The sequence below is a fragment of the Mirounga angustirostris genome, unplaced genomic scaffold, assembly GCF_029215605.1.
Source record: "Mirounga angustirostris isolate CCGP_5_RB_7025 unplaced genomic scaffold, mMirAng1.0.hap1 SCAF_10, whole genome shotgun sequence".
Lineage (NCBI taxonomy): Eukaryota > Metazoa > Chordata > Mammalia > Carnivora > Phocidae > Mirounga > Mirounga angustirostris.
The window spans coordinates 122574952-122602359 of record NW_026991718.1 but is presented as its reverse complement, the minus strand read 5'-3'; the positions used below and the strand labels follow the sequence as shown (position 1 = coordinate 122602359).

At 48.5% G+C, this 27408-nt stretch overlaps 1 protein-coding gene and 1 pseudogene across 6 annotated transcripts in view; one reads left to right on the top strand and one right to left on the bottom strand.

Annotated features, from left to right (window-relative positions):
* Positions 1 to 27408, bottom strand: part of GDAP1L1 (ganglioside induced differentiation associated protein 1 like 1) — a 47997-nt gene that overhangs the window by 19268 nt on the left and 1321 nt on the right. For 2 of the 6 annotated variants that reach the window (XR_006792713.3, XM_045885795.3), the window contains exon 1: positions 7339 to 7651. The exons of 1 other annotated variant lie outside the window; for it this stretch is intronic. Coding sequence is in view for 1 of the 5 variants with exons in the window: in XM_045885795.3 (XP_045741751.1) it covers positions 7339 to 7518 (180 nt within the window). In the remaining 4 variants the exon portion in view is untranslated. Of the gene's footprint in view, positions 1 to 7338; positions 7652 to 16600; positions 18027 to 18932; positions 19084 to 20573; positions 20693 to 27408 lie in introns of those variants that run through there. 3 more of the 6 variants (XR_010405857.1, XM_054510107.2, XR_006792714.3) reach the window with 3 other exon arrangements.
* LOC123852242 (U2 spliceosomal RNA) lies at positions 9899 to 10101 on the top strand (annotated as a pseudogene).

Here is a 27408-nt window from a genome sequence, read left to right as displayed (position 1 = left end):
GCCTCCCAGAAGAGGGTAGATCGGAAACTATCCCCCCTGTTTTTCTTGATGAGAAAACTAAAGGCCAGAAAGGGCAAGTTACTTACCCAAAGTCACACAGCGAGGTAGCAGCAGACCTGAAACTGGAAGCAATGGGTCCTGACTCCCAGCCCAGTATTCTCTGCCCTGCGGGCACCTTCAAAGAGTCCTGGGCCTGTCCCTCCTTAGTTTTTCCCTATGTCTCTAAGGGGTCCCAGACAAACATTTGAACTGGTAGAAGCTAATGGAGAGCCTTGAAGCTGGGGCCTGCTCCTGACCCAGCCCAACATTTCTGAGCTAGAAGACAATGAGAGATCACTTGGTCCAACTGCCCTCTGCCTGTGGACTGAGACTCAAAAAGATGACTTGTCCAAGGTCTCCCAGCAAAAAGATGGCAAATGACTCCACTCCTTCCCACTAACGGCTCCAGTTCAGGGGAAAGGGAGGGCATCCCTGAGCCCAGCAAAAGTGGTTCTCCTGGAGCATCAATGTCCCCACACACCCGGTAGCTCCTGGGACTTGATGTCCCCAGCCTTCCTCCCAAGTGCCAGGAGTTAAGCACTCAGAGGGGCATCATGGTATCATGGTCAGACCTTGGACTTGGGGCCAGACTGTCAGTTCAAATCCCAGCTCTAGCACTTACTTGCTGGGTGACTTGGCTTTACATCTGTGTGCCTCAGTTTCCTCACCTGTCCAATGAGAGTCCCACCAGCAAGTCCCACAGAGGGCTGCTGTGGGGATGAGATACTTTAGTCCCTGCGGAACAGAGCCTGGCACACCATAGGCATAACGTGTCTTGGCCACTTGTATGAGATCATCTGGACTTGAAGCCTGGCTCTGCTGCTTATTTGCTTTGTGACCTTGGACAAGTCACTTGACTTCTCTGATCTTAGGTTCTATGAAATGAGGAACGTAATCCACTCTTTCAAGCATGGCATGAGGTTGGGTTGGGATGATATGGATAACGTCGCAGCCCAGGAGGTTAATACATGGGTTCTACCATCACAATCTCACACAAGTGCGCGCACACACACACACACACACACACACTACCTCACACCCGTGGCTGACGTCCTAGAGCAGCAGTACTTCATGCCCCATCCTCACGGCTAACATGAACACCCCTTTCCTTGTGGGGAGGGAGAGGCAATGAGCCCTTGAACCCCCAACCCTCATTCACAGATTCATTTGCTCCATTAGCCAAAAGCAGGCCGTGCAGACGGGGCTGGGAAGTCCTCACCCTCTGCCACAGCAATGTTATGTGACCTTAGAGCTATCCCTGCCCCTTTCCGAGCCTCCTTTTAATCATTAGTAGAACAAGGGCTGGACTCCGTGTACACTCGGACCACGCGGAGACGGTGGGAGGGAACTGCTGGCTCTGTCGAAGAGAGCAGGAGGAACTGTGCCGGAGAGTGAGCACCGGGGATGGCATCTGTTTGGTCTGGGGATGCGAGTGTGTGAGTGCATGAGCCTGAACCTGAGTGGCAACTGCGTAAATGAGCGTGTGTATATGTGTGCATGAGTGTGCGTATGTATGGATGAGTGTCTGAGCAACTGAATTAAAGTATTGTGTGAGTGCATGTGCATTAGTGTGGATATGAGTGTGCATAGGCACATGTGTGTGTCCTTGTGTGTACGTACAGGTGAGTGTGCGTGAGCAGGAGAGTATGCGCATGTGTATATCTGAACTCCTGGGTGGTGCCGATGCCCTGGAGAAGCCCCAGAGCAGTCAAGGCTGGAGTTTGGCTGGAGCAGAACTGCCCGCTCCCTTCCTCCTGCCCATCCTGGCATCCTCCACCCTGGGCGATCTGGCGCCGCCCAGCCATCCAGCCCCCCCAGGGCCAAGCTGGGACCACTGAATGGATGGAAATGGAAACCAAACCAGGCCTCTGCCCTTGGCAGTCCAGACATTTGGCCTTGCCTCCTGGCAGGGCACCTGCCCCCAAGGACCACTCCCAGGCCCTGCCCTGGGACTCCAGTGAGGGTGCCAGGTGGGGCTGGTGCCTGGGAGGGGACTCTCTTTAGGGATGTAACAGTTTTGCTTGGAGCTGCCTCAGGGTCATGCCGGAAGGCGGCCAAGGAGACTTTCTCCTTTAGCTGAGCTGCAGGCCAGAGCCAGGTGCCATCCTGCAGGGGAGGGGAGGGCGGGGGGAAGCCAGGCCCGGGGGGAAGGGCATGCAGTCACTAAGGCCATCTGCCATCTCTGCAGCCCAGAGACTGGACCAGACTTAGGTGGTCATCATGCAGTGTGGCCAGCCATCAAGCACCCCTGGGGCAGACTCTCCTCCCTGCGGGTGCATGGAGTTAGCTCACTGGTGCTTCTTGTCAAAGTCGGGCACTGTCCCTCCTCACCCAGGCCCTAGTTTATGAGGCAACTGCAGGTGCTGGCTTGGCATCTCTGCCCAACCCTTTAGTTGCTGTGTGACTTTGTAAAGGACACTTAAGAGTCTCTGAACCTCAGTGTATTTCTCTCAAATACTTTTTTTTTTTAATTAATCAAGGTGAAGGAGTGGCCCACACAGGGATCAAAGGAAAAGAGTTCCAGGCGGAGGGACTGGCCAGCCCTAGAGCCCCATATTGTGTCTGGCATACTGAAACACAGTGAGGAGGTCAGTGTGGCTGGGGAGGGGGTGGGCAGACAGGGAGACGAGACGAAGGCAGGTCATGCACAGGGCCTTGTAATGGAGACTCCCAGGTTCAGGAGTCCATGAATCAATCCAGGGACTCCTTAAACTAGGATGGGAAAATTACATGTTTACTTTCAGTAATCTCATACTGACAGCATTTTCTGCAATTATGAGTAGTGTAGGTGACAAAGCATGGTAGTGTTAGCAATGCCTGAAGTATTGTCACCACAAGAAATCACTTTCATCACTCCACACTGCTACAGTACACTCCTCATGACTTTGACATTACAGGGATTGGTCCTGCCACAAGGTCAGGCTGTATAACGGGTTAATATAGAAACATGTATTATTAGATAATGAATTTGTTCTAAAAGTATGACAACAGCTGTACTTCCATTGGCTTTCCTTTTAGTAATGCAATGTATTTTACTTTATCCTTTAAAAGCATTATTGTGAGAAAGAGCCACAGGGTTCACCCCATTGATGAGGGGTCCATGATCCAGTCATGCTTAGGATACTGCAGCAGAGCCTAAGGCCATTTTGAGGATTCTGGCTCTTTCCCCGGAAGGACCTGGTGAGCCACTGCAGGCTTCTTTTTTTTTTTTTTTTTTTTTTTTAGATTTTATTTATTTTTGCGAGAGAGAGGGAAAGTGAGCACGAGCAGGAGGTGGGGCAGGGGGCAGAGGAAGAAGCAGGCTCCCTGCTAAGCAGGGAGCCTGATATGGGGGATCATGACCTGAGCCGAAGGCAGATGCTTAACCAACTGAGCCACCCAGGCGCCCCAACCACTGCAGGCTTCTGAGAAGGGTGGTGAGATCTGCAGTTGTCACCTGTGAGTTTCTGGGGGTGGGGGTGGGGTAAAGGGTCAAGTGCAACCTGGACAGGGCTGGGGGCCAGGACCCAAGAGCTTGAAAGACAAGGCCAGGGTGGGAGGTAGGGATCACCCTCCACCTCTTGCTTCCTCCTGCCATGTCTGAGAGGGGCCTCTGGAAGACCTGCTCAGTCTTGGGTGTCAGGACTGTCTTCTGACAGGACCCAGGTCTGGGCCTCTTACTGCTGGGGGCAGAAGGTTGGGCCAGGTTCTCCCCACAGGTACATCTAAGACAAGGGCAGACCCTGAGAAGATGGGGTCAGGGAAGCTTGAACAGGCTTGTTGCAGGAAGCCAAGGATGGCTCTCAGAGACTCACCTTGGTAGAAATAACAAGAACAGCTAACTCTCATATAGCACTTTCTCTGTGCCAGGCATTGCTCTAAGACATTTACATGTGTTACAAAAACCTAATGAGGTAGGTACTAGTATCATGCTCCTTTTACAAAAGAGGAAACAGGCACAGAGACAGCACTAAGTTGCCCAAAGTCACAGAGCTAGTAAATAGCAATCTTGGTTTTTTAAAAAACTGGCTGGTGCGAGGATGGAAGGATGCTCAAAGGGCTGGGGACACACAGAGACAGGGCTGTTCTTCCTGCCTAGGGAGGGAGGAATGCAGGTAGTATCATACATCTAGTCCATTTTCACACTGAAAAGCCGACGACCAAAGAGGGTCAGGACCTACATGAGGTCACAAGCTAGTGAGTGGGAATACCAGCAATCAGAATGTCTGCATGTTTGCCCCTCCCAGTCTCACCCCTTTGCTCACCCCCACCCCCCAGCCAAGGAGAACGAGGCTGGAGGGCAGGAACAGCCTCAGAAACAAGCTAACATCTACACTTTGCATTCAGAACCTTCTCTGAAACCTGTGGCCCCAGATGATCACTTATGATGGTGCCCGAAAGTTCACTGTTAGTGTGCAATCTTTAAGGCATTGTGCTAAATTTGTGGCCATGCATGATATCATCCAATCCTCACAACCCTCTGAAGTAGGTACCATTCCTTCAGCACAGAGGAGGAAGCGGAGACTTGCAGAAGTGAAGACACGTGCAGAAGTGACACAGTGGGAGGTGGCCCAATCAGGCTTTGATCTCCTGTCTGGCAAATATAAGTTTGCTTACTGGGCACTTTCTATGAGCCAGGTGCTGCTCTAGGTGATTTAATGGATACATTTGCTGAATCCTCACAATGGCCCTATCCTGGATGTGCTGTTATTATTCTCAATTTACAGATGTGATGCCTGAGGCATGAGAGGCTAAGCAACCTGCCCAGAATTACCCAGCTGGTCAGTGGCAGAGTTAAAATTGAACCCTGGGCAGTCTGGCCCCAGAGTCTGGGTTCTGGACCCCCTCACTGTCCTGCTGCCCTCTGGCTCTGGGACAGTCCCCAGATGTCCCATGAAGCCACCACCACTACTCTTGGGGGTAGGCTATTTTCTGCTATTCATGTACCATTAAAGATAGGCTTCTCAGATGCTCTACCAAGGGGAACTGCTCCCTGAATGCAGGCAGGGCTCTTCAGGACTGAAAAGAAGGAAGCTTACCTGCTAAATTCCTATTATGTGCCAGACACTTAACATATGTCCATGTCCTCTTAATCTCCCAGGAATTCTGCAGGGTTGGATGCAAAAGTCCCTTTTGCCAGATGAGGATATTGAGGCACAGAGAAGTGACTTGTCCAAGGTCACACTGCCAGTAAGCACTTAAGATGAAAATGGAACCCAAGACCATCTGACTGTAGAGCCCATGCCCTTCCCACCAGGCTACACTGCCTCTAGAACCCACCATGGCCCCCAGGCAAGGGGAATGTCCTGGAAGGGGAGGCAGGAAGATACCCAGGCTGGCCTGGTCACATATGGGGTTGCAGTGGGTAGTCCCATCCCTGAATAAGGGGCCATCTCAGCCCTGAGTGCAGACTGAATAGGATATATTCCATGGTGGCAAAGGGAAGAGCAAGAAGCTCCCTTGGGGAATGGTGATGGGAGGTACCATCCCTCTGCCCCCTGTCCAGTGCCAGCCACTGAGGCCTGGCTCCTAAGGTTCTGGGTGGGAAGGTATTCTGAAATCTGGAGGTCAGTCTGATTCATCTCCAAACTGCCAGCAACTTACAGAGAGCCTGGCATGTAGTATAGTAGGTGCTCAGCATGCACGTGTAGAATTTATGGATGAGTCCCAGAATGGCTCTGGCTAACCCAACCCTTCCTTCCCCTAGCACTTTATTGATATTGTAACACCTATAATTATCAGAGCCTTGACCCTGTGCCAGGCACTGCTATCAGCACGTTTTGTGTGTCACCTCATTTCACCCTCAAAATAACCCTCTGAGAAAGGTACTGCCATTAGCTCCATTTTACAGATTATAAAACCGAGGCTTTGGAGAGGCAAGGTAACCTGTCCAAAGCTTTACAGTGAATTACTGGGGAAGATGGCTCTTCCACTGGGGACTGCCTGGCCTCAGAGTCTATATTCTAAACTGGAGCTACTCAAAGGACGATCAGTGGGCTAGCTTTATCAGCATCACTGGCAGCTAGTTGGAAATGCAGCCTCTTGAGCCCTACTCCAGACCTGCTGAATCAGAAGATCTGGGGTGGGACCCAGCAGTCTGTGTTTTAACCAGGATCATGCAGTGATTCTAATGTATGCTCAAGTTTGGGTAGTGCCGTCTAGAACACTAAGTTATACCGCCTCTTCAACAACCCTCTCAGCAGCCCTGAGAAGGGGTGGGAATTAGAAGAAGTAACTATTACTATTATTATTGTTGTTGTTGTTGTTGTTATCATCATCATCATCATCATCATCCTCTCATTTTCCAGATGATGAACTGAGCCTGGACCAAGACTCAAACCCAAGTCTTTTGGTTCCTTTCTCTTTACAGAATCTGTTTCTCCACCTGAAAAATGAGTGAATGGAACAAAAGGATCTTCCAGGAAGAAGAGGAATCCCAGGTCTGACAATGAGCGCCACTTAAGAGATCAGCAGCACTCGCTGTTGGGCCCTGGCCATGGTGCTGAATTCGTGCCCCACTGACGGACAGCCGCCCAGGGTGGGATATTGCGCCCCTAGAGGCTCCCTTGTCTTACAGGCGCAGTGTCTGGCCCTCTCCCCCAGGAAGCGGGAACCCCGAAAACTCAGCACCAGGCTGGATTCCTAACTGCTCCCCGCCCCCCCAGCTCGTCTGAGTCTGAGAAGGGACGGAGGGGCCGTCTGTGTCTTTAAGAGCAAAACATAGATTTTAGGGGCCGAACCGAGCCGGTCTAAGGAGAAGGGTTAACTCCTTCCTTCTCAGCTCAAGATAAGTGTGGATGTGGGAGAGGACTAGGGACAGACCCTCCAAGCCCCAGCCAGAGGAAGGCTCCCAGCCAGGCAGGAGCTGTGACCTGGAGGGCCTGTAGTATCCAGGACAGCAGCTCGGAGGGAGGCCCACCACCGACTACTGGGGCTGGAGGCTAGATCCCAGGAAGCGCTCCTCCTCCCTCCCGGCAGCAGCCGCCCCCTCCAACAGGCCGCCTTCCCAGCAGTGCCCATTCCCTTCCCCTTGCCTTTGTCTCTCTTCTCAGCCCTCCAACAGACTGGGTCTTTCTGGGAGGGAAAGAGGCATAATGGATGTTCCCAGAATTGGGGATGGTGCTCCTGGGGCCCAAGACAGGGCCAGTCACCTCCCGGGAGAGCAGCCCGGCAATCTCCACCCTCCGGCCCCTGCAACCCCACATTTCACCCTCCAGCCTCTCACGGGGGTCCTCAGACCCCTTCCACCCTCCTGGATCCCCTCCCCCACGCCTCCTGGCCACCGGGTGCATTCTGCTCCCCTGCTCCTTTGGACTCTACCTTCTGCGAGCTGAAGGACTGGGTCCAGTGGTACAGAACAAGGCTCTCCTTGGGCCAATGGGCGGGGCTGGCCGCCTCGAGCGCATCAGGGGCCTCCACCGGCTTAGCCGCATCGCTCTCCAGCGCCGAGATGGGCCACCAGCTGCAGTTGGTGGGGGTCAGGTTGTTGGGGGTCGCCATGACAGCCCGGAATCAGAGGGAGGAAAGAAGGAGGCTCCGCGGCGGCAGCTCTCTCTCGCCCTGCATCACATGGCCTCGCGGAGCCTGCCCCTCTGCTTCGCTCCCTCCCTCCCCTCTCCGTGAATGTCATTACTCGCTGGGCGAGTGGGGGAGGGGTGTGGGGGATCCCGGGAGCTCCTTCCCTCCTCCTCCCCTTGGCACGCCCCTGGCCCCTGCCAGAGAAACTACCAGTCCTCTCGGGTCCGGCTCCCTGGAAGGGTTCGAGGAGCCACAGGGGAGTGGGCCATGCCCCCCATATAGCTAATATCTGGCTGGTCATCTGCCAAGACTCCACCATTGTTAACGCATTCTGACTATCTTCCAGGAAGCAAATACCTCTTAGGACAACTGGTGTTATAGAGACCCATTCCTTTCATAAATCAGTGTCTGGAAATAGCTTGTTTCTCTTAGGGGCTGTCATTTTCTAGCATTTCTCCTGGAGGACCAGATCTAGGGACAGAAGGGAGCAAACTATGAAGTCTGGAGCAAATGCTTACACAGCACTTGCCGTGTGCCCCAGCTTTACAACCATCAAGTCAATTGAGCCCTCACAATAACCCTATGAGCCTCGTTTTACAGAGGACAAAACTGAGCACAGAGAGTTAAGTGACCTTGGCCAAGGTCCCCTAGCTAGTAAGTGGTGGAGTCAAGATTCGAACCCAGCCTGTCTGGCTCCAGAGTCTATGCTGGTAGTGATAAGGTCATGATACCAGGATAATGATACAGACAAAAGCACAGCAAGCATTTATCAACCCAAGCACTTTACACGCATCATCTCATTCATCTCCACAATAATCATTTTTACTAGAGGAGGAAGGTGAGGCTCAGAGATGTCAAGTCATTGGTCCAAGGTCACTTCACCCAGGAGACTGAGGCATAACTAGCAGAGCCCGTAATGTCCCGCTATCACTTAGTTTATCCTAAATATTCGTGGGAGCTTTACATAAAGTTCCTTAATATACCCTTGCTTCCCTTGCTATAAATATTGTTGTAATTTATTTACCATTGAGCAAATAGATGCACCAGGAAGATAAGCTTCTGAATTTGCCCTCCCTCCATGTGATGCTCTCAAAAACTCCTGAGCACATCACCCTTTCAGACTGATAAGCATGGCTCTTGAGGAATCAGTGTCCTTCCTTCTACCAGATAGCAAAAGTTCTGTGGTCCACGGGCTTCCCTTTTTGCTTTGGCTGCCAGGAAGCTTGGAGCTACATTTTCTACTAAGTCCCAGTTGCCACATTAGCCTTCCTGGTTCAGCAAATTCTTTGTTGCCCTTCCATGAATTTTTTTTTTTAAGATTTTATTCATTTGAGTGAGAGAGCGAGAGAGCGCGCACGAGTGGGGGGAGGGCCAAAGGGAGAGGGAGAAGCAGACTCCCCCTGAGTAGGGAGCCCGAGTGGGGGGGCGGTGTGTGCTGGATCCCAGGACCCTGAGATCACAACCTGAGCTTAAGGCAGATGCTTAACCAACTGAGCTACCCAGGTGCCCCTCCATGAAATTTTTATTCCTTTTTCCTCAAAGTGTCTTGCTATTCATGATGTGATTTTACAAAGCAGGATATGATGTATCTTGAGGGAAAATTCAAATGTCTGAATTCAGAGAAGTAAGACCTTAGAAAATCTGGTCCCTGTAGAGGCCAATTTTGGGCAAAAGGCTTGAGCAGTGGAAACTTGAGCAAGGCAAAAGGGCCCACAGCGACCACCTAGCTGACCCAAACAGGCTCATTAAGAGACCCAACTCAAAAGAGCCATCAGCCCTAACTGACCAGTTACAACCAAGCACAGTTCCTAAGATTACCAAAAAAAAAAAAAAAAGTACAATTCCATATGTCCCCATACTCCCTTACTCCACCTTATAACTATAGCTCATGGCAGACAATCTCTCCTTTACTGTCCTGCCAATGCTCCCTTGCAGTGTATCCGATAAACTTCTATCACTTTTGTTCTGCCTTGAGTGAATCTTTCACCCCTGGCACCGCCAGCTGCCACCCAACTGGGATGCCCCACAGTCCCTGTGTCTTCCACCTAACTGCATCCAAGGAGCCCATGTTACAGCAGTTGCACTCAGATGTGTAGTCATCCCCTCAACAAATATTAACTGTGCCCCCACTGCGTGCTAGGCACTTTGATGGCATCAGAAATACGGTGACAAGTAGGACAGACATTGGCCTGCTCTTTGCATTTTTCTTATCGATACATCTGGGAAAGAGTTTCCTATCGACGCAGGTCTAACCCATACTTTAGAACAGTCTACATGGTATGGATGCACTGTAACAAATTTAACAACTCCTATTAACAGACATATACGCTGTTTCTAATTTTTTGTTATAAAAACAAATGCTATCGCTTCTCGGCCTTTTGGCTAAGATCAAGTGTAGTATCTGTTCTTATCAGTTTAATAAAAACAAATGCTGCAGCAAAAATCCTTATTCATACAGATCTGTGCCCACGTTTGAGTATAATTTGTATGATAAATTCTTAGCAGTGGAGTTGCTAGATCGAAGAATATGCCTCTGCCCAAGTTCCCTCCAAAGAGGCTGTTCCAATTTATACTCCCCACTAACAATCGACAAAAGGGCCCATTTCCCTGCACCCTTGCCAACTCAGCATATTTTTTTTCTTTTTGAATCTCTGGGTGAAAAATGGTATATTGTGGCTTTTATTTGCTTCTCTCTTTTGAGTTTTTATGATAAAGAAATTTTCAGACACATGACATAGCAAACAAAATAGCTCAGTGAACACCCATATATCCATCACCTAAGTACAATCATTGGTTAAAACTTGCCACGTTTGTTTAATTTGGGAAGGAGAGTTTGAAGTATTTTGAAATGAATTATAGGCATCATGATATTTCATCCATGAAATACTTCAGTATTAGATACTTTACATCTAATGTAAGTCATTTTCTCACATAAACAACACACTTTTCACATTTAAAAAATTAACAATAAGGCCCTGATATCTAGTTCACATTCCCATTTCTCCTGTCGTACCAGAAATGTCTGCATAGCGAGTTTGAACTAGGATCCACATGAGGACCATGCCATGAATTCTGTTGTTACCTCTCAAGTCTCTTTTATGGAGAATGGTCCTCATTCCTTTATATTTTTCCCCACGATGTTCACTCACAGAGCTCTCCTGTACAATGTTCTGCTTGGGATCCTGATTGGTCATTGTTGCGCCTTTTAACTTGTACTCCCCTCTGTGTTTCCTATAAACTAGCACTTAGGTCTAAAGGATAGACTAGATTCAGGTGAAGCATTTGGGGGCAGGAATTTAACTAATCCTTCGTGGGTGGAGCCGTGTGCTTCATTTTGCCTCGAGTCCGGACATCCACAATATCTTGGTGTCCCACTATTAGTGATACCATGTTTCATTGAGGTGGTGACCACCACTTTCCATGTTAAATGTCCATTTTTCCTCTTCCCACCAGGACCTTATGGGTATCTGGTTTTTCATCCACTGATGGTCCTTGGCTAGACCAATTATCAGGGGCTGTAAAATGATTTTCTAATTTTGCCCTTTCAGGTGCCTTATCAACTGGCATTCTTTGAGTTTCATCTTTTCAACTGTTTCAAATCCATTTTAATTTCTTCCACAGCGAATGGTCTGTGTTTCCGTGCAGACCTGGGCAATTATACCCCAACGTGATGAGTGCTGTGCTGGGGTAAGGATGGGGGGTGTGGCAGAGCCGGGAAGGGGCACCTGCCTGTCCCACCTGGGTGCTGGACATGCCAGCGAAGGCTCTCAGGAGCTGGGGGCTCTCAGTATGGGTTCCTCTGAAGCAGATCCCAAGACGAGAATTCAAGGACAACAGGGCACCCAGGTAGCTCAGTCGGTTAAGCATCCACCTTAGGCTCAGGTCATGATCCCAGCAGGGAGCCTGCTTCTCCCTCTCCCTCTGCCTGCCTGTCTGCCTATTTGTGATCTCTCTCTGTCAAATAAATAAATAAAATCTTAAAAAAAAAAAAAAGAATTCAAGGACAAGCAGTTAACTTGGGAGAAGGAAACTCTGGGAGGCAAGTGGGGGAATGACATAGGCAAGAAAGGCAGCCTGGGAAGGTGTATTGTCAAGCAAGTTAGCACCCTGGGTGCCTGGAGCTTAATCCCACAGGGAAATCCTGAGGCTGGTGTAAAGCACTTCCCTGAGGAGGAAGAAAGCCAGGGCATTTGCACACGAAGTCCTGTCATTGTTGGAAGGCTGCTTCTTGCAGGGAGTGCTAATTTCCCAGCATTTCAGGCCTGCCCTGAGGTTGGCAGAGAAGCTTCCAGCGACTACAGAAAGCCCTCAGGCAACCCATGTGGGTGCTGCCTGCTGGGGGTCAGCCGGTGTGCACAGAAATGGTAAAAGTAGGGACGGGTAGGGCATTGCCAGCATCTGCTCAGGGACCTCTAAGCAGAGGACTTTAAGAATGAGGAGGAATTAGCCAGATGGAGAGAAGATAGGGAAAGGGATGCATGCTCCAGGCAGAGGGAGGAGCAGGTGCAAAGCCCAGAGGTGAGAGAGAGGGTGCGGTGTTTCAGGGACCCACGGCTGTTCATCTGGCTGGAGACAGAGGTGAGAGATGAGGCTCGGTGGTCATGCCAGGCCTGCTAAGCCACCTTTAGGGGTTATCACATCATGCTGAGGGCACTGGGGAGTCACTGGAGAGTTTTAATCAGGGAAAAGTAACATCCAGTTTGGGTGCCAGAAATCTGAAAATGCCTGAGATACATATACTGACATTCCAATGTATCAATTCACACTGGAGACGAGCTGTTCCTTGCCAGTGATGGGATCACTCCTGCCCTTCTCTCCCTGAGAACCAGGGACGGACTCAGCCACCAAGATGCCTTGAATGTGAACTCAGTGCACAGTGAGGTGGAGAGCCTCAGGGAACTGCTCACTTGGGTCTACTACTGGTAGATTACAATATGTTATGACAGTAACAGCTATGAGGGTTTCCCATGTGCCAGACACTGTGCTAAGCACTTTTTAGTCATTATCTCAAGTGAAGTGAGATTGTTACTATCCTGATCACAGGCATGGGGAAATTGATGCTCAGGTGAATGAAGTTATTAGCCCAAAGCAAAGCGCTAACACCCAAGTCCACAGAGAATGGGAGTTCTAAGTGTCCACACAATAGGGGATTAGATAAATAGAGTACGTCTGTACCATGGAACAATTTATATCCACTAAATGAGTAAGGGTACAATGTAGAGGTTACGGTTAAAAACAGGTTGGAATTATATGAGCTACTCTAAAAATTCTATTTAGCAAGGGTTACTAGAATACTTAAAATATAAAAAGAAAAAAAGCAGGTTACCAAAAAAGTATATACGATTCAATTTTTAAAATAAGTTATAGAAGGATAGTCAGCAAAAGTGGTTACATGGCGGGGCACTTGGGTGGCTCAGTCGGTTGTGTCCGACTCTTAATTTCAGCAAAGGTCACGATCTCAGGGTCGTGAGATTGGGCCCCGCATGGAGTCTGCTTGAGATTCTCTCTCTCCCTCTCCCTTTGTCCCCCACCCCCGGCCCCACTCACGCTCTCTCTAAAATAAATAACACGAACTGTCTGACCCCCCAATCATCAGCTAGGAAGCAGCAGAGCTGGGGTTGGGGTCCAGGTCTACCTGATCCCCAGATACACCTGAGCCCTTTCCTCCACACACCACTGCCTCCACAGATAGCAGACGCTGAACGGGCCACGGCCATGGGTGGGCTGGGGTGGGGGTGGAGGACATCCTTCAGCCTGAAAGGTTCACTCAGGAGATTTTGCTTCCAAGTTTGGGGCAGGATGAATGGTTCTCCTGGGAGTTAGAAGTCGCCTGAAGAAATACGCTGTGAAAAATCCTAACAGTGAATGCATCTACTGTCTACATCGATTACCTGAGGGCCTGCTGGCTCAGGAAGCCACAGGGACCCCAGAAATGCCGTAAGGGTGTGGTGGGGAGCACGGTGGATTGGGAGAGCACGTGTTCCACCTGATATACAGCTGGCCGCTCCTTGTTCCAGCCAATCCCTCCCGGAGTGGATTGCAAGCTTGGCTGCCAGCTATTCCAGGTTTTCAAGAACCTGGAGATCCAGAGGTTCACGTGAAATTTCTCATCTTAAAATGTGTTACGAAAAAAAAAAAAAAACTGGCTGGCACAGAAATAACAAAACATATTCGTGGGTTGGATCTAAGCCCTCACATCATCAGTTTGCAGCCTCTGCATGAGATAATTTTTGCCACAATCCTAGGGGCAGTATGTCAGTTAACATGGCACTAGCTACTGAAAGAGCGAAACCACAGTGGCTTTACACAGAAGTTATTTTTCACTCATGCAAAGTCCAATTAGCAGTAGGTGGGGGGAAGGTCAGGGAGTTCTCTGCCAACCTTCCCATGTGGCTTCCAAGATCACCCAGGCATTGCGATCCAGCAGGCACTGCTACCCAGTGGGCACACAGTGAAGAGAGAGAGCAGAGGACCTTGTGGGAGGTTTCAGTGGGTGGCAGTCCTCCTTACTTATGCCCTTGTTCCACTGGCCAGAACTCAGTCCTGTGGCCACGTCACCAAAGTGCAAAGGAGAGCTGGGAAATGTAATCTCTGGCCTGTGACAGTTTCCAACAAGAACTGTCCCATAGACTGGCTATGCAGACCTCTGGGCTAGTTATATCCATCTCTGCCCCGCACAATTACCATCCTCTCAATTTTACAGATGAAGAGATGAATCTCAGAGAGGCTAAGTGACCTGTGGGAAGTCTTGCAGCTAGGAGCACTGTCTTTCCGACCCCAATCCAGGGACCTTTCCTCTACCTCAGTGTTTCCCAACCTTGCCATTTCCTAAGAATCACCCATGGCACATGCTAAACATACAGTCCCGGAATGTTCGGCGGAGAGTGTGGTAACCTGTATTTTCATCAAGAACCCCAGATGATTCTTCTCTCAGACTCTGCACCAGGGGCTGCACCTCAGAATCATCTGGGGAGCTTTATGAAATGCTGATCTCTTGGCCCTAACCCCGAGAATTCTGATTCAGTGGGTCTGCAGAGAAGGGCCCTGACACTGACATTTTATTTATTATTTTTTAAAGATTTTATTCATTTATTTGAGACAGAGAGAATGAGAAACAGAGAGCATGAGACGGAGGAGGGTCAGAGGGAGAAGCAGACTCCCTGCCGAGCAGGGAGCCCGATGCGGGACTCGATCCAGGGACTCCAGGATCATGACCTGAGCCGAAGGCAGTCACTTAACCAACTGAACCACCCAGGCGCCCGACACTGACATTTTATAATACTCCCGGGTGACTCTAATGTGCAGCCAGGGCTGGGAACCTCTGCTCCCACACCAAATTAGGCTGGTAAATTTTTCAAATTAAAGCAGCAAGAGAAAGAGAGAGAGATCAATGAGTGAAGCATTTTAAAAACTCAAGTGATTCTAATGTTCAATCTAGGTTGAGACCTTCTCGATAAATGGACAAGAAGACTGAACCAGTAGGTTTGGGGTAAGCCAAACTCTTGGTATTTTTTAAAGCTCCTCCAGGGTATTATGACACCACTGCCCTAGGGCTCTGCTACTCAAAAGGTATCCTCTGAATTATCAGCACATCTCTGGGAGTGTGTAAGCAGAATCTCGGGTCTACCCTAGACCAGCTGAATTAAAATCCCCAGGAGAGGGGCACCTGAGTGGCTCAGTTGGTTAAGCTTCGGCCTTCAGCTCAGGTCATGATCCCAGGGTCCTGGGATCGAGCCCCGCATCGGGCTCCCTGCTCAGCAGAGAGCATGCTTCTCCCTCTGCCTGCCACTGCCTATCTGTGCTCTGTCAAATAAATAAAGTCTTTTAAAAAATAAAATAAAATCCCCAGGAGATAAGCACACACTCTAGGCACACAGGCTCTTTTTTGGGGGAGGACAGCAGATTAGGTCCTCCAATAAGGGCTGGCTCATCTTCTTTCCATCCCCATCCATCCTCCCGAAGCTTGAAGGAGGTTTTCTAGTGTCACCAGCATAATCTGTCCTCAAAGATCTGGGCCTTGCTGCCCCCATGCCGTGGCCATCTGTTCATGGATACTTTGTTTGGTCTGGGCATGTGCATGGTCTGACGAATCAACAGGGGACTTGCAGGTCCCTTCTGCCAGGGGAGGACATCACAGATGCTGGGTGCTGTCTTGGGGGCAGACCATGGGATTGGGTGCTTCACCTGGAGATCTAAAGCTCTTTAGATCTCCAGGTTGGAGAAGAAGGCAGACTTGTTTTGTGAGGTTCTGGGACCAATCAGAGGAAGCTACAGGGAGGGAGGCTGCAGTTCAATATAGGGAAAAGTTTCAAACAAGCACGGGCCAAATTGAGGGTTGTAAGCTTCCTGTTCCCCAAAGAGGACAAGCAAAAGTTGAATGGCCTCCATGCAGGGACACTCGGAGGCAACGTCTGGATTGGATGTGAGCTGGAAGAACTTCCCTCAAGGCTGAGACCCGCAGGCCCCTCAGTGGCTGGGAGGCGGGGTCGAGGAAAAGAGCTCAGGGAGGGAGATGGTTCAGGGTTCTAATGCGCCAACAGGCGTGAAGGCAGTTTGCTTAAACACAAATGACCGTGCGTGAAATAGTTTCCGTGTCGGTCTCCACTAGTTTGAAAGCTGTGAGGTCAGCAGCTGGGCTGCCAGTGGAGTCCTCTGCACCTGGCAAAGATACAACAGCATCTGTCCAGTAAATATTTGTTAACTTAAATGCAAATGGCTGAACACGAGCATTAATCTACTTGTCTCTCATTGGTAATTTTTGTACACTGTGGGACAATTTGGCACGCTTTTGTGCCCTTTAAAGCATCTTTGTCAGGTGTTCAAATTGTCCATTCTTCTGCTTGCTTTCTCATTAAGTGCTAATTATTTTTTATCCAGCTTGTATCTGCATGGCATTCTTTGTAATGAAAAAACAACTCATATATCCTAAATGGCCCATAAAGGGGGCGGGTATTAAATCATTCAGGGGCTCTCCTCCGCAAAGCCCATCCACCAATCCAAGTTAAGAACGTCTTATCTGGAAGTGTCTCAACAAGATGCCAACAGCATGGCCTCCAGGTGAGTGTTCTCTGAACTACTTTGTGTTTGGCTGTATGTGTTTTTTTTTTTTCTCTTCTGAACATCTATTACTTTTGAATAAGAAAAACTAACCAGCAGGAACTGGACTGGTTTTAAACTCTATTTTAGATCTCTAATTTATTTTAGCCAGTTTTATCTAGTTGGCAATGTTACTGTTTGAGAAAATTACACATGGAAAAACAGAGTGAATGCTTCCAATAACCACTTAACAAGAAAGCTGAGACCCAGAGAAATATGGTGATTTATCTGTCCCAGGACAGGAGGCAAGAGCAGAACTCAGGCCCTGACTTGCAGGTGGGTGTTCTTTTTTTTTTTCTTTTTAAAGATTTTATTTACTTGAGAGAGAGAGAGCATGTGAGAGAGGGAGAGAGAGAGAGAGAGCACGAGCAGTAGGAAGGGCAGAGGAAGAAGCAGGCTCCCCACTGAGCAGGGAGCCCCATGCAGGGCTTGATCCCAGGACCCTGGGATTATGACCTCAGCCGAAGGTAGACGCTTAACCCACTGAGCCACCCAGGCGCCCCTGGGTGTTCTTTCTTATACACAACTCCCTGCCCTTCCCGCTGTGAACCTCTTACTGTTTTCTCTCACTAAGTCAGCAATGCAGGGCTGTCTCAGGCATTCATGGCCTCACAGGTTGGATATTTCATTTCATGGACAGGATCTGTGTAGATTCCAGAGTGGAGAGAGCCATCAGACCAGGCAGCCTCCACACATGCCTTTGCTTACTGGAAAACCACAACAGGCTGCAGATCGAATGCACAGAACTTCTGGCAGAAGCCTGTCCCTGGCACCAGGGCCACTCTGAAAGTCTGCTATTGGGTGATCTGCAAAAGCTGCAGGCAAGTCTGTGCCATTTCTGCCACGTGGGACATCTTCTTGGGAGTATTCAGGATTGCTGAGAAGTTCTCCATGGATACTTCCTCCAGTCTGGCTGGCTCTGGCTTCTCGGAGCCAAGTGAAAGGTGTAGGGCACTTCTCCAGGGGTCCCCGCCATGCTGAGCAGGGCTTAGGACTGGGCTCCACTCCTTTTCCATTTGATAGGACCCAGCAGAGAGAATTCAAAAGCATTCATGCTGCCCCAGAACCTATGGGAGCAGCTCTGGGCTCTGCAGAAGCACCAGGGGCTGGGCTCAGCTGTGACAGGCTGGAAAATTCATAGGGTGAATGGATCGCAGGTCTCACAGCTGAGAAATGAGCATAAGGGTTTTTTATTGTTTTGTTTTCCCTGGCATCTGGGCAGATGAGTCCACGGTGGATGTTCTGGGTGTCCTAAGGTCAGCTGCAGAATATATTTCATTGTGGGGCCCTGGTCTGCGATAAAGAGTATCTCTGGGCTAAGATGATTCTCGGAGGTGGTTCCTGGGTTTGGGGTCCACTGGGAGAAGGTGCTTTGGAAGCACAGTAGAGAAATCCTGAAAGCCAGAGAATGAGAGACTTGAACCTAAAGCACTGACAGGTTCTTAAGGCCCACCCTGAGAAATTCTTTATCCTTATCAGGGGAAGACAAATAGGCACTTACATGACTAAATCTTAAGAACAGATTGCATAGTAATAATCAAAGAGGTGTTGATTTAAAAAAAAAATCTTCAGGGGCTTTTCAAGAAAATTATATTAATCATAACAAATTCAAATAATATATAATGTAAGAAGTAAATACAACTCCACTCTCCTGAAGAGGTACAAAATAAGGTAAGGTATCATTTTCAAACTATCAGATAGGCAAGCTTAAAAAAATGGTCATCTCCAGCCCTGGCAAGGGTGTAGGCCAGGGTTTTTTAACCTCAGCACTCGTGACGTAATTCTTTCTTTGTGGTGGGGGCTCTCCTGTTGACTGTGGGATGCTTAGCAGCGTCCCTAGCCCCTACCCCCTAGACACCAGTAGCATCTCCAGCACTACCTCCCAGGCTGTGACAACCAAGAATGTCTCCAAGCACTGTCAAATGTCCCCCCGGGGGGGGGGAGGGGAGGGTACAAAATGAGCCCCTGGCTAAGAGCCATTGTAGGCAAATGGACACCCCAAACACCACTGGTGGGAGTGGAATCTGGCAGTTTAACATACTTATCAGATATTAAAATTTGTGTCACAGAGTGCCTAGGTGGCTCAGTCAGTTAAGCGTCTGCCTTCGGCTCAGGTCATGAGGATCTCAGGGTCCTGGGGTCAAACCCCACATCGGACTTCCTGCTCAGCAGGGAGTTGGCCGCTCCCTCTCCCTCTGCCCCTCCCCTCCTGCTTATTCTCTCAAATCAATCAATCAATCTTTTAAAAAATTTTGTGTCACAAGGAACTTCACTTTAAAATACATTTACAGGAGGGGCACCTGGGTGGCTCAGTCGTTAAGCGTCTGCCTTCGGCTCAGGTCATGATCCCAGGGTCCTGGGATCGAGTCCCACATCGGGCTCCCTGCTCGGCGGGAAGCCTGCTTCTCCCTCTCCACTCCCCCTGCTTGTGTTCCCTCTCCCGCTGTGTCTCTGTCAGATAAATAAATAAAATCTTTAAAATAAATAAATACAATACATTTACAGGAGTACAAACTTGTTCAACGAGCACTAATGATAATAATGGATAATGGGTTGGGGCGCCTGGGTGGCTCAGTCGGTTAAGCGTCTGCCTTCGGCTCAGGTCATGATCCTGGAGTCCCAGGATCGAGTCCTGCATCGGGCTCCCTGCTCGGCGGGGAGTCTGCTTCTCCCTCTCACCCTCCTCCCTCTCCTGCTGTCTCTCATTCTCTCTCAAATAAATAAATAAAATCTTAAAAAAAAAAATAATGGATAATGGCACTAGTGGTTAATGCAGCGCTATTGGTAATATTTTAAAAACTGGTAATGATATAAATAACATTGGTAGGAAATTGCTTAAATATCTATCTATCTATCTGGCTGCAAAATGCCCAGACACACAACTGAATTAGGCCTGATATACAGAGGTCTTCAAGATAAAATTATTATGGGGGGAGGGGGCACCTGGGTGGCTCAGTCAGTTGAGTGGCTGCCTCAGGTCATGATTTCAGGGTCCTGGAATCAAGCCCCACACCGGGCTCTCTGCCCAGCAAGGAGTTGCTTGTCCCTCTCCCTCTGATCCTCCCCCATTCCTGCTCTCTCTCAAATAAATAAATAATCTTAAAAAAAAATTGTTATGGGGGAAAAAGCAAGGTGCAGAAGAGTGTAGAGAACTTTTTTTTTTTTTAAAGATTTTATTTATTTGACAGAGAGAGACACAGCGAGAGAGGGAACACAAGCAGGGGGAGTGGGAGGGGGTGAAGCAGGCTTCCGGCCGAGCGGGGCTCGATCCCAGAACTCCAGGATCATGACCTGAGCTGAAGGCAGTCGCTTAACCAACTGAGCCACCCAGGCGCCCGAGAATGTTTTTGTAAAGTTTAAAGAACAAAATTGTATGAATAAGTGGATGTGTGTGTATATATGTGTATGTGTGTGTGTGTATATATGTATATAGAAAAATATGTACATCAAAATATGTATGGATCCATGTTTTTTTTTTTTTTAAAGATTTTATTTTATTTATTAGAGAGAGAGAGAGACAGCTAGAGAAGGAACACAAGCAGGGGGAGTGGGAGAGGGAGAAGCAGGCCCCTGGCCGAGCAGGGAGCCCGATGCGGGGCCCGGTCCCAGGACCCCGGGATCATGACCCGAGCCGAAGGCAGACGCTGAACGACTGAGCTACCCAGGCGCCCCTGGATCCATGTTTTTAAAGGCTGGAAGAGAGTGCACTAAACCACACACTGTGGCTATCTTTCTGCAGAGTAGGGTGGAGGGGTACGGGGTGGGGGGACATCTAGGTTTTTCCATCTCTACTTTAAATATTTCAGAATCACTTGTATCATTTTACAACAAGGGCGTTGCGCAGTAATAAAGATAAAAGAAAGAAGTAGAAAAGAGAAGAAGGAGAACCAGAAAGGGACCGTGGCTGGAGCCCTGCCTGCTCTCCCCTGGGGTAAGTGAACCTGGCTCAGAGGCTTGCCCTGCACTTCGAAGATTCCAAGGCAGCATGAGAGATACCACGGCACCAGATCTTCAAAGCAGTTCTTCTAGTTGGTGGGGGGCAGGGGTGGTTATCTCCATCCTGCAAATGGGGAGACTGAGACTCAGGGAGTGCCATGATTCACCCAAGGGCCCACGTCTCTGGAGTCCCAGGGACCACTCCCCCAAAGTCATGGGAGCAGGTCCAGCCACAGGCTCCCACAACCACGGGCCTCACAAGCCTGCCCTGTTCAAATGCTCCTACTTGTGGTCTCTACGCCTACAACTCTTCTTCAGCTCTTACTCCTTCAAGCAAAGCTGGTATTCCTCTCCCAAGGTCATTTTCCTCCTTCTGGCTCTCCTTTGCTGAAGGCATCATGCTTTAGGAAGAGGAGGGATTTGAGATCCAACCCCTGTCACTCACCAGCTCAACTGGTGACTTCACCTCTCTAGGCTTCATCTGTAAAATGGAGATAAATGTACCTAACACCCCGAGTTGTTTTGAGGCTTAAAGGAACGACATTTGCAAATGCATTTTGTAAAACAGAAAGCACTTACAGATATTAGCTGATTTTATTTTGGCAAAATAAAACTCTAGCTCTCTTCCTATGGGGTTAGAGTAGCATTGCTGGGGTCACTACAAGGGAGAAGACACTGAATGGAAATCTGAACCTGAAATATTGTACAAAGATTTACAATATATTGCAATACGTTGAGAAGGCCACAGAGAGTTCAGAAAATGGGTCAGTCCATCCAAGCTAGGTCAATCTGATTCTTAGTCCAGCTAGAAGGACCCTTGAAGGGGATAGGAATTCTGGCTCCCTGACAGGGGACATATGGGCCGAAGATCTAGATGTGGTGTCAACAGCAAGCTTCCACCAAAGCTGTGGAAGACATTTACTGTTTCTGCCTGCCTGTTCCCTCTATCCCTTTCTTTGGGTAATAGCAACCCATCTTTTCCTTTGGTGAAATGCCCTAACCGTTCTCTGTAGTCTTAGTGCGATGGCCAAAGTGCCTTGCTCTCTAAGAGGTGGGCACTCTGTCAAGCAGTGCCCCAGCCATTTAGTCAGTGGTCTTTGCGGCTCCGGAGCCACTGCTCAGCTCTGAGTCTGAAATTTTTCTTGAATCCATAGTGAGATAAGAGTCTTAAAATCTGGCTTTTTGGGGAGGAAAAAAGATTTCCTAATTTCCAAACTCTCTATAGATCAAGAACACAAATTGGGGGTGAGAGGATACAGATTCTCTATAAGCCACAGTGGGAGGATGACACACTGTAAGATTAAAGAGAGGTACCCATACAGTGGGAAGGGACAAAGGCCTTCTGGGCCTGCCCAGGAGAAAAAGCAGGACAAGTGTTCTGGTCTGCCCTCCTCGAAAGGCCTCTCAGAGGAGACCACACCGGCTGGGCCGCAGCACCAAGTTGGCACCTCGGCTGTAAAAGTAGCCCAAGGAGATGAGACGGTGCACAAGGGCAGTTCTCTCCTTCCCCTTCCACTGTGTGCCATGTCGGTAATCTGGAAGTGTATGCCTGCCCCAGTGAGGGGTTGGGCAGGCAAGGAAAGCTCAGAAGACAAGCCGAGAGGACTGTGGCACATGACGACCTCATGACTAGAAACACTGGCAATGTTCATGATTCTGCTCAGGAAGGAAACCAGACCAGCCCTGTCTTGGTGGGTCCCACCAGAATCCATAATGCCGAGGGACAAGTCCAGAGCAGCCACATGGCTGGGAAGACCAGCAACGGGGAGGGAACATACCTGAACCACAAAGCTCATTTGCTGCCCCTTCCTCCTGCCCAGATGCCACTTGAGGGGGGAGGACGGAAGAAGAGGGAGGGGAGAAAACCCTGAAATACTGAATATTTATGCACAGTACGAACTGGAAGAGAGGGAAACAGCCCCCAGCACTGGGAGAATGGAGTCTGAGATCCAGGCGAGAGGAGTGAAACACAGGAAGTTGTACAGTTTCGGACCAGAGTAGCAGCGGGTAAAATCTGACGCTGCTAAGGGGCCAAAGAACTTGACTATTGCACAGAGGGGCACAGAAGAATGAAAAACGGGACTAAATCACTGTGATGACAATGTCCCGGAGAAGCTGCCTGGGAATTCCTGGCAGCCGGCAGAGGCTCTGTTCTCCAATCCGAGAAGGCCTGGTCATTCAGCGTTCCTGTTGGTTTAGTGACCTTTCTGATATCCTTTCCGAGAGAGCCACAGATTTTTCTCCTCTCAGACACAGCGTCATCCTGAAGAGCACGTGAGATGACAGGAGTGGGAGGCAAGGCCCCTGAGGACCAGCAGCTGGGTAGAGGAGGAGTGGCTGAGAGCAGGGCCATAGAAGCCAGAAGGGGACTGGAGTTAAGGAGGTCATGTCCAGTGTCAGTACTCAGAACTCAAGCAACATAAGAACTGAGGAAGAGCCCGCTAGATTCAGCAACAAGGAAGTTACTTGTGACCGCAGCAAGATGTTTCCGTGGGGATAGAAGTCAGGCTGCAGTGGGCAGTGGGCTGAGGAGAGTGAGAATTGAAGTAGTAGAGATACTATGGTTTTAAGGGGGAGGAAAGGACAGGAGCTTTAGGGGGGATCTGGGTAGAAGGGGGCTTTGTGGGTTTAGGTTTTCTCCCATTGTTTTTGTATTTTAAAGGATGAGAAAAGGTACCGTATGTGTTTGCATGTATGGAAAAATGGAGTGAGTCCCCTGAGAACAGGGGCAAGATGGGAACCAAAGTGGTGTCAAAGTAGGGACTGATCTCAGAGAGAAGGGGAAGGAATGGCTATAGAGACGGGCCACGAGGAAAGGACACAGAACAAGACCTTATATCCAACGGCTTCTCAGGACACAGGTGCACCTTTCTGGTGAAATCTTTTCTTTTTCCCTTGGGCAGAATTAGACACTCATGAGTGTATAAGCAGAGAATGAAGAAATACCTTGACAAACTATAGCTAAATGTCAACGCTTGAGAGGGAAGATTGGTTAAGAGACCATGAAGGGCAAGGAAAGAATTCTTGGAGTTAGGCTGAGCCAGGAAACCATAATATAACAGTTCAAATGTAGAGTAAGTTGAAGACTTATCAAGACTTAATTCAAATTGAAAAACTCAAAGCAGCCATTGTGAACTGGCAGACAGAGTAAGTATGAGGACCTAAAGGCTTAGTTCAACAGCCTTGGAGCAGGGGCTCTTCGCATTTTCAGTCGTTGTTTTGCATAGGTAATACATCATCAGGATCCAACAGTCAGAACATAAGGTCCAGGCTGTCCCCACCCAGCCCCTTGTATCTTCCTGTGCCTTGGATAGGTCCACGGGGCTGCCCCACAGATCTCCCGAGTTCAGTGTGTCTAAACTCAGCTCCTCATTTAGAGGTATCTCACTCCAGGCAGGCAGTGAGAGCAGCCTCAGCCAGACTGCCTTGGTTCAAATTCCAGCCACACCACTTCTGAGCTGTGTGACCTCAGACAAGTTACTGTACCTCTCTGTCAGTTACCTCATCTGGAAAATGAAGATGATAATGGTACTCTCATGAGACTGTTGAGAGGATGAGACTGAGTTGGCGGACACACAGTAAGAGCTGGAAGAGTATGAGCTTTTGTTATTATCCCCCATTTAAATGTTGTTCTCCATCTGTTTGTTTGCTGCCTGTTGGATTCAGTAGGGTGACATTAGAAATAGGTAACAATACCTAATCAGTGGCTCAAACCAGAAAGCAGATTTTCATGATCCACATTCGCTCACTGTCCATCCTGTTCACGTTTAATCTCTCACCGAAGCCCAATGTAGTAAACTTTCAACCTGCTACCCTGCTCTCCAGACCTATGACCACCTGCTCTTTAGATCACTGCTAACGCAGGCCCAGATCACCGTGCCATCCAGGCTCTAACCAGAGTAATAGTTATAAAATGAAATGGTCATTTCTCTTCTCTTCCACAGTCCCCACGATTCTGAAAATAAACCCCCTGACACGGTCTCTAAAATGAAGACCCTTCATGACATGATGGGATTCCTGCTATCACCTGCACTTCAAACTCCTGATGCCCAAAACTAAACTCCCCAATTCCCCAAACTCACTGGCTTCCTGGATTTCCCTCCCTGGTGAATGGTGCCACCTACTGGCCACTCGTTCACTCAGGCCAGACATCTCTGACCAGCATGCCCAGCCAAGTCCCGCTAATCTTAGAAGCTGTGGCCCCTTAGGTGTCTTTACCCCCTTCAGCCACTGTTCCAGTTCTGGCCTTCACTTACATTAATTCAAATGTCTTCAAACTGACCTTTCTTACATTCCCCTTCTTCCTCATCTACTTTCTAAGAGGCTGCCAGAGTGCTAGAAATGGTCCATCGGTGTATCACTATTTTGCTTATGGATGAAACGCAAGCTATTTAACACGACTCTCTCCTTGAGTTGGCTTGGGCTCTCTCCAGTCTCATCCTTGTCCTTTCCCACTTCCCAGGTCAATGTCTGACTTTCAAGTTTAGACAGAACCTCCTCAGGAAGCCTTGTCTGAGACATCCCCCTGCACCTCCAGACCGGGCTAGGCAACCCTTCTGGGTGCCCGTAGGGCATCTGGTGCCTCTACTTATACACAGCACTGGGCAAGCAGCAGGTATTCACTAGAGTCTGTGGAAAGAAGAGTAGGAACTGAGGACAAGCAAGGCAACCCGACACCCTGTAGTCCCACGGCAGAGACCAGGACGCAGCTCTCTTCCCTCTCCCAGACTTCCAAAAGGACACCACGTATTTACTCCCCACTACCACACTGCTTTGATAACAGAAGTATTCATAACAGGATAAGGGTGGGGGATTAAAAATATTTAAATAGTTTCTGGCACATAGTGAACGTTCAATGCTTTCACTTGACAAGTAATTACTGAATGCCAACTCTGTGCCAGGCAAGAATTTGGGCCCTGGGGATAGACTGTATTTTCATCAACTCTAAGACACCACTGTTTTAAAGACTCCCCATTTATTGTAGGTATAATCAAGGGAAAAAACACATGCTACCAGGACACAGCTGTCAATTATAAGACACATCCATTTTTTCCAGAGTGCTAAACTGTGGGAAATATCATCTAGGAGTCAATGAGAAAAGTAGTGATAAACAAAAGAAACAAAGTCTCTGTTCTCACTTCTATTCTAGTGAGGGGAGTGGTAACGAATATATATGATCAGGTAGTGGTAAGTGCTATAATGAAAAATAAAGCCAGTTCAAGGGATACAGATGAAGGGGGCTTCTGGGGTAGCCAGGAAAGGCCCTGATGGGGAACTGATATGAGCAGAGACTTCAATGAAGAGGAGAGTGTGGGCAAACAACGTTCCAAGCAGAGGGAACATCAAATACAAAAGGCCTGAGGGAAATGGGCCTGGTAAGTTCAGGAACAGGCAAGTCAAGTGCAGCTGGAACAGAGTGCCACACACTCAGCAGCACATTTTCTCAAGCCCAGTGTATTTCCAGTGAAAGCAAGGATGCCTGATCTAGTTAGGGTGTGTTAAGGGGAAGATGGGTAAAGGCTAAGAAAAGTGGCCTAACTCAGTGACCAGCAAGGTGAGTGTAGAGTCAGACGGCCTAGATTTGAATCCCAATTCTGGCACTTACAAGCTGTGTAACCTTGGATAAGTTATCTAACTGCTCTGATCCTTACTCAGCTGTAAAATGGACAAAATAAAAGCAACTGCTTTGCAAGTTGGCTATGAAGATTAAATGAGACAATCCTTGTTGATCATTATCATCACCATCTTCTACTCCAAAGTCATTTTCAAAATTGTATCAAGGTAAGGAATAATGTTTTTGAGGCTTAAAATCCTTAAGACGACTATTCCAGATTACCAGCTGGTAGGATGGCAGCCACATGGTTGGGAAAATAAATTTTTTTGAAGGTTTTGAACTTGCCTTCTTCAAAGTTATTTTTTTTAAATCAAAGTTATCTTCCTTTGTATATTGATTGTTTCTGCAGTATAATTTGATGAAATGAAGTGTCCTGTATTCAATCAGTTATAAGATACATGGAATAGGAAGTACTGCCAAAGGAAATTTTACAGCTACCATAGTTTTCTGATGAAATGACATTACTACGTGCATTAAGTTAATACCTAGCCAATTTCCTAAATACAGAAAGTCTGCACATAAGTTCGGGGCTTTTTCCATGACTGGGAAGACCCTGTGTTGCTATTACAGGAGGCATATCTGGCTTTTTGTTCCCTCAGATCACATGTTTTAAGTAGCTTCTCTATCTCATTCTGTCATGAGGTACCACACAGTGAGCCAGGCCTGTCTGTGATGACTTGAAATTTCAGGCCACAGCAGGTGGTGTGAGTTAACGGACTTCGGAGGTATTCCCCAGAGGTTCTCGCCTTCCAAATATTCCCTGAGTAATGAGCCAGTCTCAGAAAGCATCTGACTTTATGATGGAGATATGCTTACATGAAGCACTTAAAAATTTTTTGGTTGTTAGTATTTAATGCCATAATGGAAGGAAGTAAGGTAGAATGAAGAATTCACCAGAACTGTATTTAGTACCTACTAGCCTCCAGGAATTGTTAGGCTTTGGGGATTCGTTACCAATCTAGATACAGTCCTTCCCCTTAACTATGTGAGAATTTTATCTGAAGCAGTATTTTCAAATGACAGCTTAATAACACATATTTAAGTCTTGACGCAACTCACTTTGGAACTCCTGAGAAAAAAATGCACCATATTTTCCTCTTTTTTATTCTTTTCTAAGAGATGTTGAGAAATGGGCAGCAGTAGATGGACAGGCTTTTGAGACAGATTAAATCCTGACTCAGTCACTTACTAGCACTGGGTGACAGGACAAGGGGAGCTAGAACAAG